Genomic DNA, 13,265 nt, shown 5'->3' with positions numbered 1-13,265 from the left:
CTACGGCTGAGCGCCAACGTGCGTAGCGACGTCACAGCAACGTGGCGGTCATTCGAAACTTTTCAAACGCCGTTCATTTTAAAATCGTGTTTGCTAATCACAACGATTTCTCTTGACAAAAAAATGAGTACCACTAATTTTTTTAATGTGCTTGGAGTTCATTTTCAAGGTTTTTGAAAAAACGCGGAAAACCCAATTGGAATGTTGGGATCAACCGGCGCGGGGTCGGTGCTATCAAGCAGCCTAAACCTGCATGCGCATGTTTTTTTAATAAACCGTCATTTTATTTTATTTTTAACGGCGTAAGATTGAATAAAGAATTACAGTCAAATCAATTATTATTTGTAGAAGTATATAAACTTAATTAATTTAATAATTTAAATTAATAATTAATTTTCCTGTTATTCTCTAGTCATTATCGTTGATCGTTAAAAGATTAAAAATGGCGATATAATATTTTAATTAGAATTTTCAATAGACTCTCAAACTTCCTGAATGGTGTATGCAGATTGCAGAATAGTCTTGTAATTTGCACTGAATTGTGTCCCTGTGGCTTACTAAATTTTGTACCAGGAGAAAGTGGTTGTGTAGGCTTTTCATCTTCTTGATTTTATTAAGGCCATTTCCCAGATAAGCGACACGTCTCGCAGCGCAACATTTGCTGCTTTCAGAAGCTTGTGTTTGTTTAAATGGCGTAATTCTCACAACAGCGCGTTGTAGGAGCTGCGCGGTGGCGCGTCAAAGTCTTAACAGTCAGGAGTGCGTGAGGCTATATGAGAATTGAAGCTGCTGCTGCGGTGATGCACAATGCGCAATAAAACATTTGATTGACTATTGTAGAAAAAAACCACTAACCAGTATCCTGTCGTAGAAAGGAGGGTAAAATAGAACTAATTGATACTAATTTGGTAACTTGAAGTTCATTATATCCTCAAAATGGGAAGTTAGTTTATGAGGTTAGAACAAATAGACCGGGAGGCAGCGGACATAGTAACTAAACCATAAGCGACAAAAAATTCGACAATACAGGCTGAAAGTACGTTGAAAACTAATAATAAAATCACTCGTCTGCCAGTCGTAAGTGGCAGCATTAACTTGGGGCGGCGCTGAATAGGTGACTTCTTTAGGTGATCAACTAAATTACTAAACTATAATGGGTCACGGAAAAAATTTGTATCAAGAAATCCCATTGAAATGAAATGAAATGAAAAATATATTTATTAATCCACTTTAAACGAACAAGACAGTACAGGATTAAGTATTACACTTATGTGATAGAACCAAATCATATTTAATGTAAACAAATACTTTAACAAAAAATCATTTATAGAATCCAGTACTGCCACTTTAATATCGCCTATAAAAACAATCTGGGACCAATAAATTCATTGTCCCAAGGTCGAAACCTGTTCGGGGCATTTTTTTACAATGATTCTATAATTTGTGAGCTTGGAGTGGAGTGGCTGGCCGGTCACACAACAAGAGCGATATCTTAACATGTCCCTGCAACTAATTTCAGACTAACTTATATAATTATACCAACATATTAGAAATTTATAATAAAAAATATAATAAAATAATAAGACTAATTTACTAACATACATTATCAAAGAACCTGCTAACGTCATTTTCTAGTAGGAAACTCTTCAAATCTCTCAGATATTTATTTCTATTCCTTATTTCTTGTATTTCTCTAGGCAAATAATTAAAAAATGTTGGGGCTAAATATAAGTAAAACTTTTTGAATGTCGTCGAATTTGGTCTGGGGATTGGTGCATTAATATTTCTAAGAACTCGTGGTTTAGTCAAGCTAAATTCATTTCCACTTCTCACAAAAAATATCTTAAGGACTTTAAAAATGTATAAATTTCGTATTGGTAAAACTTTTGTAAATTTAAATAGCCCATCCGTGTGTTCGAAGCGTTGCCTATTGCATATAATTCTAATAAAGCATTTCTGGAGTATAATTAAAGGTTTTATATTTGTGTAATAGCATCCTCCCCATATCGCCAAACCATATTCGAGCTTTGAGTTAACTAAAGCGTAATAAATGGTCCGCATCAAGTCTGTGTTACATAGGGGTTTCAACATGTACATAATTCTAATATACTTAATTAACTTAGATTTTACAAAGTCTATATGCTGTTTCCAACTTAAACTGGAATCTACATTTAAGCCTAGGTATTTAATTACTTTAACTTGCCCCACCTCGGGGCACAAACATTCGTGGGACGTACAGTTTATTTCATGATACTTTAGAGGAGATGTAAAAGTATATTGCCTTTGTAAGGTAAAAATCATATACTTGGTTTTGGGACTCATGCTCATAAAATTATCAGTAAACCAGTATTTGAGTAAGTTGATATCAGATTGCATGTTTGCTTTTAATTCGTCTGGAGTATCAGCTTTGTAAAACAAGGCTGTATCGTCAGCATATGCCACCAAGTTTCCTTTGAAGTTTCCATTGCACAAACTGTTGACATAAATCAAGAAGAGTGGGCCAGAGAGTACCGAACCTTGCGGTATACCATGTGGCAGTGCCGCCGGTTCGCTGATCTGCCCCTCGACCTTGGTTGATTGGGAGCGACCAGTGAGATAGGAAGTGAACCACTGGTAGGCAACACCGCGCACGCCTGCCTTGTCCAGCCGCGACATAAGCACCGAGTGGTCCACCGTGTCGAACGCTTTCATAACATCTACAAAAAGCCCTGCACAGTACATGCCCTCGTTAATACCATTATATACTTGCTCCATATATGTTAATAATGCATCTTCCGTGCTTAATTTGTTTCTGAATCCAAATTGGCGGGAACTAAAATAATTTTGATTTCCTAGGAATTTTACAAGCCTTACTTTAATAATTTTTTCTAGGATCTTTGAAAATATTGACAACAAAGCTATCGGTCTATAATTGTTAGGTGATAAACGGTCTGCTTTCTTGTATAGGGGGATCACAATAGCATGTTTAAAGTCGGCCGGGAATTCCCCGGAGCTTATGCTTTTGTTAAATAGATATTCGAGGTGGTCTAAAATACTTTCCTTGATATTCTTTACTAATACTGGGGTGATATTATCATATCCTGGAGCTTTACGGTTATCGAGAGAATTTATTATTTGTTTTATTTCAGCCTTATCGGTAGGATAAAGAAATAGAGAGTGTCTATTTTGGTTATGCAAAAAACTATTTTGCAACAATTTTTCTATATCGCCGTTCATGTCTGTCTTATCTTTGACAATATTTTGTCTTAGATCATCTGCTATCGTACAGAAGAAGTTATTCAGTGAACACGCTACTTGTTTTGGACAATTGATTATTGAATTATCATTATCTCTGAGATTTATTGTAATATTTTTCTTAACATTTTCACCTGTTAGTTCTTTTACAGTACGCCATTGACGTTTGGGATCGTTTTTATTACACTCAAACATGGTTTTATAAAACAAGGTTTTTGTTTCTTTTATTTTACTTGCAACATTGTTCCTAAAAATGTTGTATTCAGATATCAACACATTATTATTTGGCGATTTAAAAACCCTTTTGTACAAGGAGTTTTTCTTATTCACCATCTTTAGTAGTTCTTCGTTCATCCAAGGTTTTAATTTTTGGTATTTTCTGCTTAAGTGCCTTACCTTAGTAGAACTCAATATACATTTGTTTAAAATTTCTAAAAAGGCTCGAAAAGCAAGAGATGTTGAATGGGTAGTGTACATGTTAGACCAGTCAGCTTCTCTGAGACGCTTATTTAATATATTGTACTCAATCTTTGGCTTTACATCTGGAACAGTATTTGATTGTGATTGACGATCACATTTCACACAGATTGCGGTCATACAATGATCCGAAATATCACAGCTAATTACCATAGAACTACAGTCTAAATTGTGATTTGCGTTGCGTCTAACTAATATATGATCTATCAAGGTAGCCGAGTCCCTAGTTATCCTTGTTGGTTCACAAAGCATAGACTTGAAACCCATACTTGACATTTTAATCAAATAATATTCAGAAACCCTGTCTTTCTTTAACAAATTTATATTTACATCACCACTTATAATTACATTCTTCGTTTTTATTTGTTGTAGAAACAGTTCGAACTCATCTGTAAACCGGGTCTCATTGTATTCGTGCAGTCTATATAATCCGACAATATCAACTAAATAATTGTTAGCTAACTTAATTTGTAAAAGAACGCAATCAGCTGTTATTAGATTTACATTATTTATCCTTTGACAGGACAAGGAGGTATTCACATAAATCGCAACACCTCCTGCTCGATGATTATGATTACATTTTGCATAGAGCGTAAATTCTGGAATTTCATAAAACCCTAATTCACTTTCCTCTACCCATATTTCTGAAACTATAATAACATTTGGTTTCGTCTCTAGATTTTCAATTTTAAGCATAAAAATATCAAAATTTCTTCTCAGACTTCTTATATTTTGGTGCACTACAATTAGTCTGTTGCTGTATAAGTTAAATATGTTTTTATCAAAAACTATAACTATTATTATTAATTATTCCAAACAAAAATTCTATTTTATACAGTTCCATAAACTCAAAGTTCTAGTCCAGGAGAAAATAATATTTGCAATAGGGTATTACTTACAGGTAAAAAACTGTTCGTGTCCGTATCCTGTCGCCGAGAACTATGTCCGTTATTGCAACGTAGCAACTTGCTCCAGGTTGGTGAGAACTATCGCCTTGTCGCCTTCTTTTTTCCGCAAGAACACTTTACCGTTTTTCACCCACAAAAAAGTGTATCCCTTTTCCTTCTTCACAGCCCTTGCAGCGTTTAGTACCTTCCTTCGTGCTTGGTTTAGACTCTCGTTTATATAAACCAATTCGGCGTTCCCGTCCAAAAAACCGATGTCCCGGGTGTTGAAGTTTCTCTTGACTTTCCTTTTTTGAAGTAGGTCTTCTTTGATCGATCTCCTTACGAATTTAACAATTATTCCTCGTGTTCTTCCTTCTTGTCTCATTCCTAGGCGGTGACAGGCGTCAATCATATCATCGTTTATTGGGCAGCCGAGGTTATTTCCTACCTTTTTCACTAATTCCGGGACGTCTTCTTGGTTCCGTTCCGGTATTCCGTTGATCTCTAGGCAGTTCACACGGGAATACTGTTCTGAGTCGTCGAGACGTGTTTCGAGCTCCTTCACCTTGGCGCGTAGATTGATATTTTCCTGACCCAACTTGCTTATTTTATCTTCATAATCGCTGAGTATTTGAGACTGGTTTTCTATTTTCTGCGAAAGTTCGTCAATCTTTTCGTGGCAAGCTTCCACCGACTTTCCTAGCTCATTTTCCAAATGCTTTACCTGATCGCGGGATTCTTTCCTCATCTCCTGCAATAGTTTCATTACATCCTCGATATTCGGAGTAGGGTTGTCAGCTACTGTTTCGTCTCGCATATGGACCTTACATTGATCGCACCGCCAGATGTCGCTTGATGAAGTAAGAAGGTCTATATCGTCTTGTGATAGGTTCACACAGCTTCCGTGGAAGAATCGCTGGCAGTCGGTGCACTGAATTTTAGCTTTACGCGTCGAAACATTTTTATCACATTTTTTGCACTTATCACTCATTTTGTTAAAGGACTTCCCCGCTTATATATATGTACGAAAAAATTTTTTCCATAGTTTTCAAATATGCTATGGCAGACGATTTCAAGTGCAGCGTTGGTAGCGAAAGACGCCCTCCAATGTAGGGAAAAACACCCCTGAACTAAACCATGAGGACTGTATAAAAATTATACATAAAAAATTCCTCTTTTGTCACTACTTTAAAATATATCCTGGCAGACGATATTAAGTGTAGCTTTAATAGTGGCAGACGTCTTAGAAGTTAAAAAAAATAGGTATAGTAAATCCCAGCGAGTGCGAGCGTGTGAGAGATAAGCGCGGGAGAGCATAACCAACAGAGATAGCGATAGGATACTGACTACTGAGATCTTTCAAACCATTTGATTCTAAACTTCTGATTCACATAGTTCCATCCACTTCAATCAAACGGATTGTAGAAACTCGGACATTTTTCGGTGGCATTCGCCCAAATTGCGATGAATGAACCATGAGGACCATGCACAAGTCATACATCCGGTAAATGCGTGGGAACCCGGTATCGCGTTACCCTGCGCGACGCGCGTTACACACATCAACACCCAAATTCACGAACATCTCTCGAAGATTTATGAATTTCTGCGTGTTAGTGGAAAAGGACCTAGTACCTACTTCCATCTATACCTTGATGGTAGCGTCAATTTTACATTTCCCAAAGCAATAACAGCAATATCCATATCGGAAGCGCTAATAATGACTTTGCTACTTGTTGGTAGTTTACCAAGATGGTAAATTATTTGAGAATCTGCCTCTTAGTGGCTGCAGCACAATTCAGTTTTTACCACATCATCTTCCCTTGTCACAAATTTATAGCACTTATCTTCATATGAGGCAAACACAACTTTCCTTCCAAGTAAAGCACAACAGGTCTTTTTTGCCTATGAACGGTATATGTAATCTATAAGAGAGACTTTGAGCTATCATTGCGAAGTGGTTTTATGAAATTTGCAGGCTGCTTCTGAGTGGAAACAGAAATTGAGTAGGATTGTAATCTTTCCTTATTTTGATCCCAACGATCATGTTCTGCGCCCTTCATGGAAGGGGTAACTATCTGTCAAAAGTAAGATGTACTTCTCTCGCTGACACAGCACAAATCTTGCCGAGGATGTGTTCAGAAAATCGCTCAAAGGTTTACCGGAGATCTTTTAAAAGATGCAAAAAAAAATAATCCATCGATTAAAACAACATCTACAACTGGAGTCAGAGGATAGTTTAGAACGAGCTGAAGATCTATCTTCTTTTCTCTTCAAGTTTTCTGTTTCTCAGTCTGAGAAGAATTCAAGAAATACCGACAATCTTATAGCGAAATAAACAATTTATTATTTTCCCTAATTTAATTCGTTTGGTAACTCCAAGCGGTGCGTAAATCTATAGCTATCTCTGTTCGTTGTGCTCTCGCGCGCTTATCTCTCACACGCTCGCACTCGCTGGGATTTACTATACCTAAATTTTTTAACTTCTAAGACGTCTGCCACTATTAAAGCTACACTTAATATCGTCTGCCAGGATATATTTTAAAGTAGTGACAAAAAGAGGAATTTTTTATGTATAATTTTTATACAGTCCTCATGGTTTAGTTCAGGGGTGTTTTTCCCTACATTGGAGGGCGTCTTTCGCTACCAACGCTGCACTTGAAATCGTCTGCCATAGCATATTTGAAAACTATGGAAAAAATGGGATTTCTTGATACAAATCTTTTCCGTGACCCTTATAGTTTGGTAATTTAGTTGATCACCTAAAGAAGTGACCTATTCAGCGCCGCCCCAAGTTAAATGCTGCCACTTACGACTGGCAGACGAGTGATTTTATTATTAGTTTTCAACGTACTTTCAGCCTGTATTGTCGAATTTTTTGTCGCTTATGGTTTAGTTACTTATGTACGCTGCCTCCCGGTCTAAAACTATTTTGGTTTGTTCTAACCTCATAATTGGTACTATATGAAAGAGCAATTCTGGAGAAAAGGAAAACATATGGAAGAAAATACTAAGCCTTATGAATTGCGTGCGCCCAGTATGTCACCTTCCTTTTTTTGTTAATTGAACCTAAAAATCAACTTGGAGCGACCTGGAGAATTTGAGAGAATTGACGTATAAGGTAGATTCATACTTGTGTTTCGCGACATACACACACAAGTACACATTGTGCACAACCCTTGCGCAGGTAAAGCGCATTTTTTTAAACACCCCTACGAAATTTCTTCCATAAATAAGAAAGTTGGCACTGCACATCCTACACAAAACCAAATTTGGAAAATGGCGCTACATTTGATTTTATTCCAAGTGGCTATGTATCAAATTTCATTCAGAAAGTTGGCATTGCGCATGCGCAAAACCTAATTTTGAAACTGGCGTTAAATTTTCGTTTATTCCAAGTGGCTATGTATCAAATTTTATTTAAATGCCCAATGGTTATATAGACTATGGTTAGTATAAATTAATTCCTCTGTCGAGATCTTTCATTAGAATACAATGAGAGATAAAATTAATTTTTAACCCCCCCCCCCCAAGATCCCGTCATCTCAGGAAATAATTCGTGGGGGGGGCCCATTTTAGACAGGGAAATTTGATGGCCGTCTGGCACACCTTCAAGGTATAGGCTATACCTACTGCAAAAAATTCCAGGACTCTAGGACCATTCCCCTGGAAGTAGTTCGAAAACGGTAGAAGTGAGTCCGGACGGACGGACGGACAAAACGCAAACAATAGCACATTTTTTTTAATTCTTAAAAAATGCGCTAAAAAAACGCTCACGAAACAATACAAACTTTGCCGCGCGACGAAGCATCGCGTAAACTCGTAGTGTAGCGTAAAGTGAGAATGAGAACGCATTCATTTAAAAACATGAAATCTTTATTTAGCACCGCTTTGCAGCGTGGCATTGTATCGTGTCGCCGAGTTAAATGCAGCACAAGTGAGAATCGACCTTCAATGTTCAAAATTAGAAGGTTTCAAACATGTAAAAAGCGCGAAACCGTAGCACTAATTTAATTATTCCCGTTTTAGGTCAGGAACCTTGAATTTGATAGGATAATATGCAGACATCAATAATGTATAAATGCTAATAAGAGAGGTAAGTATCTGTGCCATTCCATATTTTCTTCATCTCTTCTTGGTAAATGTTTGTACCTACATTAAAAGGATCAAAGTGTTAAAATATTTATGCAAAACGTTATTTTAAAAAATAAAAGGACATAAGTGACTTTACTTAACTGCCAAAGGGATTTGAAAATTTGCCAAAAAGTTATGCACTTTGCCAAGCTAAGTGTGATAGATACAACTAATTTTATTATGACAATATTTTCGTAAGAATCTAATTCGCATTGTATATTACACAAATTCATTTATACTTTAAACCTTGTCTGCAATTTGGCAGACGAAACCATGAAATTTACACTGACTCAACATTCAAAAATCTGGACTCATCACTGAGGAATTTAAATACAATGCAATGTCAAATGTTTTAAATTAATGAGTTACTAATAAATTTCAATTTTTACAGGTACGTTATGGATCAAAATGAAAAACCGAAAACAACGTTAACCAAGAAGTTCACGAAACGTGGAGTGTGCTGCTTACTGGTGCTCGTTTTTCAGTTAGCTCCAATTCTTCGATATTTTGACGCGCTTCGATATGCGCTCAAATCCAGGAACGCCGAGAAATCGGGAGATTTTGAGTGTCAAAGAAAGTATTACGAGTTAATGGTTAAGGAGGATTCGGATGTCGCCTTGCTGAGAGTGCTGGAATGCTTTCTCGAGGCCGCGCCCCAGCAAATACTACAATTGGGGATTATTTTTAATACGCATGGCAAGGGAATACACGGTTTTACATGTATGTATGGCACAGCTAGAGGGGTTGATCACTTGGTAAATGTTGTGAATGTCGAGTAAATGGCGATTACTTTAATTTTGGTAAATGGTAGTACATGTGTAGAAGTAAAAGTCTTAACCATGGCTCAGGCCATTTGAAATTCTGACCCCCACATTAGGCGCCGCCCCAAGACCTACCATTTTTACTGAGTATTCGAATTTAAAGTTCTGATTCTATGCCCTATGGGCTGACGCGTCCATTTGAGACCTATCGATCTACTAGCACTACTACACAAAGTATCACTTAGCTTACCTAAACATGAACCTTAAAATACTGGGTTTGTAAACATGTGACACAATTTTTTTTACTCATGCTCAATTTTTTGATACACAACCTTATCAAATATTTTGTTATGGAACCCGTCGTCCTTACTGAAATAGTGTGACATATAAAAAAATATTGGTCATTCTTCAGTGTTAGGTACTTAATTATCTACAACTTTTTCCTTTGTAAGTTTTTTCTAAAGTCAACAATAAAAATACCAAAGGGAATAACGAAATAGTATATTGGCCGTTTGCACCGACGAATTTAAGCCGAGCTTAGCTTAAGCGTAGCTTAAAATCCATGACAACGATTATTGAGACAATGGTTGCCATGGATTTTAAGCTACGCTTAAGCTAAGCGCCGCTTAAATTTGTCGATGCAAACGGCCATAAGTGCACACAGTTTACTTTAATAGACACACTTTACTCTGTAACGTTTCAAGATTAGAGTTTAAACTTCAAATATAAATTAAATTTGGCGGTGAACGAGTTTTATGAGTTAGGCGATAGTGGGAGCGGGTTTGGCATTTTTCTGGGTAGACAGTCTTAGATAGCACAAACGAAAAGTCGAATAATTGTTATGTTAGAGTTTTACTTAAGAGCGAACTAATTCAGTACTACGGACTACATTACGTAAGTGTTCCTTAATTTGAGATAAGTCAAAAACAATTCCGTTTTTAGGATAATTGCCGATTCGTGCAAGGCTTTGTTGCGAAATAGATTCTGGACCGCATTTATCTGTCAAATCAATGCAATTGGTATTGTGCATATTTAGCAGCCAATTTAAATCTTGAGCCGTTTAATAGGAAATAGGAAATAAGGAAATAAGGAATTTATTCCGCCATTAATCGTTTACAAAATATATAAAGGTATAGAAATTCGGATTTACGTTGGTCACAGATACCAGTAGTAAGTGACCGACGCTAGATAATATTTAAGTATATAAAAATAAAAAGTACAGAGTCCAGTTCACTAAGGTAAAAACAGAAAACAAAATGCCTCTCCACATGCCGTCTAACAGAAATTAAGCTAATCTTATGCTATAAAAAATGAGGTACATGCATATTTTATGTAGGTATTTAACAAATCACAACAACAAAAGATATTAATATGGCTTCCGGATTTGAAAAACTGAATAATTGCTACACAAAAGATAACACTGAATATAGCAGCATTAGGACAACACATAATTCAGTACATTGATGTCTTCTTGGGATAATAGCCATGATTTAATCTTATTACAAAAAGCGGTAATATTATGGGAGGATTTTATATCACTGGGCAGTTGATTGAAATACTTAGGCCCTATATATTGAAGCGATTGTCTAAAAAATGATTTATTTACTTTTGTCAGTCTGAAAATGCGCTGCTCTCTGCCTCTTGTTACGTATAGGAGGTCAGTGGTACCAATATTCCCGCTTCTTGCATAAAATACCTGAAGTAAGTTTAATTATAAATGTATTCATACTCTAAGACGCAGTTCCATTTAGGGCTCTATGATCTTTGATCTCTGATATCTGATTTCTGGTCTCCGATTTACGATTAATGGTCAAGCGATATTTCTGATCTTGAAGAATCGGTAGCTGCCATTGGGATTGGACCATTGATTGGCAATCACGGAAGCACGCCATTTTGCTATTGCCATTCGACCTCTGTGCACCTGGTTCCCGCTCGAATAAACAGCTAAGGATAATCACCATTATCATTATCATTCACACGCATTCTCTCATAAACGCTCAATCTAATCTCATTCCAAACGTCCACGTAACTTTTTCACCACCCCACGTTGGGCGCCAGTTTGTATCGCCTGATCTGAAGCGAATTACTTGGTGCCGCTGGTTACTGCTCAGGTTTGTTTTACACTGGGTCGTGGGTTTCTAATGACTCTTATTTTTTTTACGTTGAAATGGGCGCCAATCTGCCTTGACGTTACTCGCCGACCGACAGATGAATCGGACGAGGACAAATATGAATACAATATAAATTGAAGTAGATTATTTGGGCATACCCACTAAAACCCCACCTGAGGCTTCGGCTTCTAAGGCCATTTGCCGATCTATTTCCTACTTATAGCAGCTAAGATATCACAGTTTTAAAATGCATACCTACTAGTTACATATATATCACAGATTTTCAGCTCAAACGTACAGTCATAGGACATATTACAAACATTTTATCACAGTTTACTTATCACATTTATGGTGCTTAGAAATCGCAGTACTTCTGAGCATTTATGTACAGTGCTAAAATTTTCTTCCCATATGTCACTTATTTGATAGATGTTACGCGCATCTTGGTATTCTGGACAAACACAAACTATATGCTCCGGTGTTAGGTTTACATCACACCTTACGCAATGAGGACGATCTTCACCGGCCAACAAAAAACCATGTGTCAAGGCAGTATGGCCAAGCCGGAGTCTATATAGTTTTATCAAGGCGGAACGATTCGTATTAACAAGAAACAGTGGTCCTAGGCTGGGCTTGACCCTCTTCAAGAATGTGTCAGATGCCCTCCACTGGTCACTCCAACGCTGATTTATTTGAGCTTTTACAAGCCTGCCTCGAACAAATCTGCAAAATTTGCTTCATGGAGTTCTAAGTGTCTCAGTTCTTCTCTAGCTCTTTCTCCTATCGTTCTACATCTATTTAGACGAGCATTTGTCATCTCATTTGTAAGCAAGTGATGGTTCGGGTATTATCTAGAGATAATAGTTTACCAGAATCTGCTTTCGGCGAAGAGTTAAAGGAAGAATGTTTGCTTCCACGTGAAGTGAGGCGACAGGAGTTGTTGGGTAACCTTATTGCAAGGTTCTGGATTTTATCTAGTGCTCCTAATAAAGTGTTGTTACCGCATGTGAGGTAGGCAGGGCTACCATAATTAATTTTTTATAGAATCAATGCTCTTATGTTAAGTAGAGTCTTGGCATGCGCACCCCATTTATTATGAGCTAAAACTCTGATTATGTTCAGCAACCTCCTACTTGTGGTAACAATGTTTTGCAGGTGTCTAGACCATCTTAATTCACTGTCAAATGTTAACCCCAGGAACTTGACCTCTTGGGGTACACATATAATTTGATCTATCATAAACAGGACTGGGTCGTAGTGAGGTTTACGAAGTCGACAGAAGTGAGTGGCCTTAGTCTTCTCTTCCGACAGCATCAATCCTACAGCGCTTGCATTTTCCCATATTTTATTTATTGCCATTTGTAATTTACGGGTTATGGCACCGATTGTTTTACCAGAACAGCAGATCATCAAATCGTCAACGTACAGGCATTTATCTATTTCCTCGGTGACACCCATTGCTATTTCATTAATGGCAATGCCAAATAGGGAACAGCTTAGTGTTGATCCCTGTGGCACCCCATTCTCTAACACCTGTACCTCTGAATAGGCGTCGCCCACCCTGACAACAAATGTTCTGTTTTCTAAAAAGGATTTGATAAATTTTGGTAGGTTACCGCGTATATGATACTTAAAGAGTTTTTGGAGTATTCAATATCTCCAAG

General features: G+C 37.2%; 2 protein-coding genes across 2 annotated transcripts in view; one reads left to right on the top strand and one right to left on the bottom strand.

Moving 5' to 3' along the window:
- The window catches only part of LOC116158809 (uncharacterized protein K02A2.6-like), a 217,487-nt gene that overhangs the window by 44,068 nt on the left and 160,154 nt on the right, over positions 1 to 13,265 (bottom strand). The window lies entirely within an intron of this gene.
- Positions 1 to 13,265, top strand: part of LOC116158822 (XK-related protein 4-like) — a 41,570-nt gene that overhangs the window by 20,871 nt on the left and 7,434 nt on the right. Inside the window, exon 2 of the mRNA XM_031471669.1 lies at positions 9,121 to 9,449. Coding sequence (XP_031327529.1) covers positions 9,121 to 9,449 — 329 coding nt within the window. The remainder of the gene's footprint in view (positions 1 to 9,120; positions 9,450 to 13,265) is intronic.

Source organism: Photinus pyralis, unplaced genomic scaffold (genome assembly GCF_008802855.1).
Source record: "Photinus pyralis isolate 1611_PpyrPB1 unplaced genomic scaffold, Ppyr1.3 Ppyr1.4_LG1, whole genome shotgun sequence".
Lineage (NCBI taxonomy): Eukaryota > Metazoa > Arthropoda > Insecta > Coleoptera > Lampyridae > Photinus > Photinus pyralis.
This window is presented reverse-complemented; position numbering and strand designations above follow the sequence as displayed.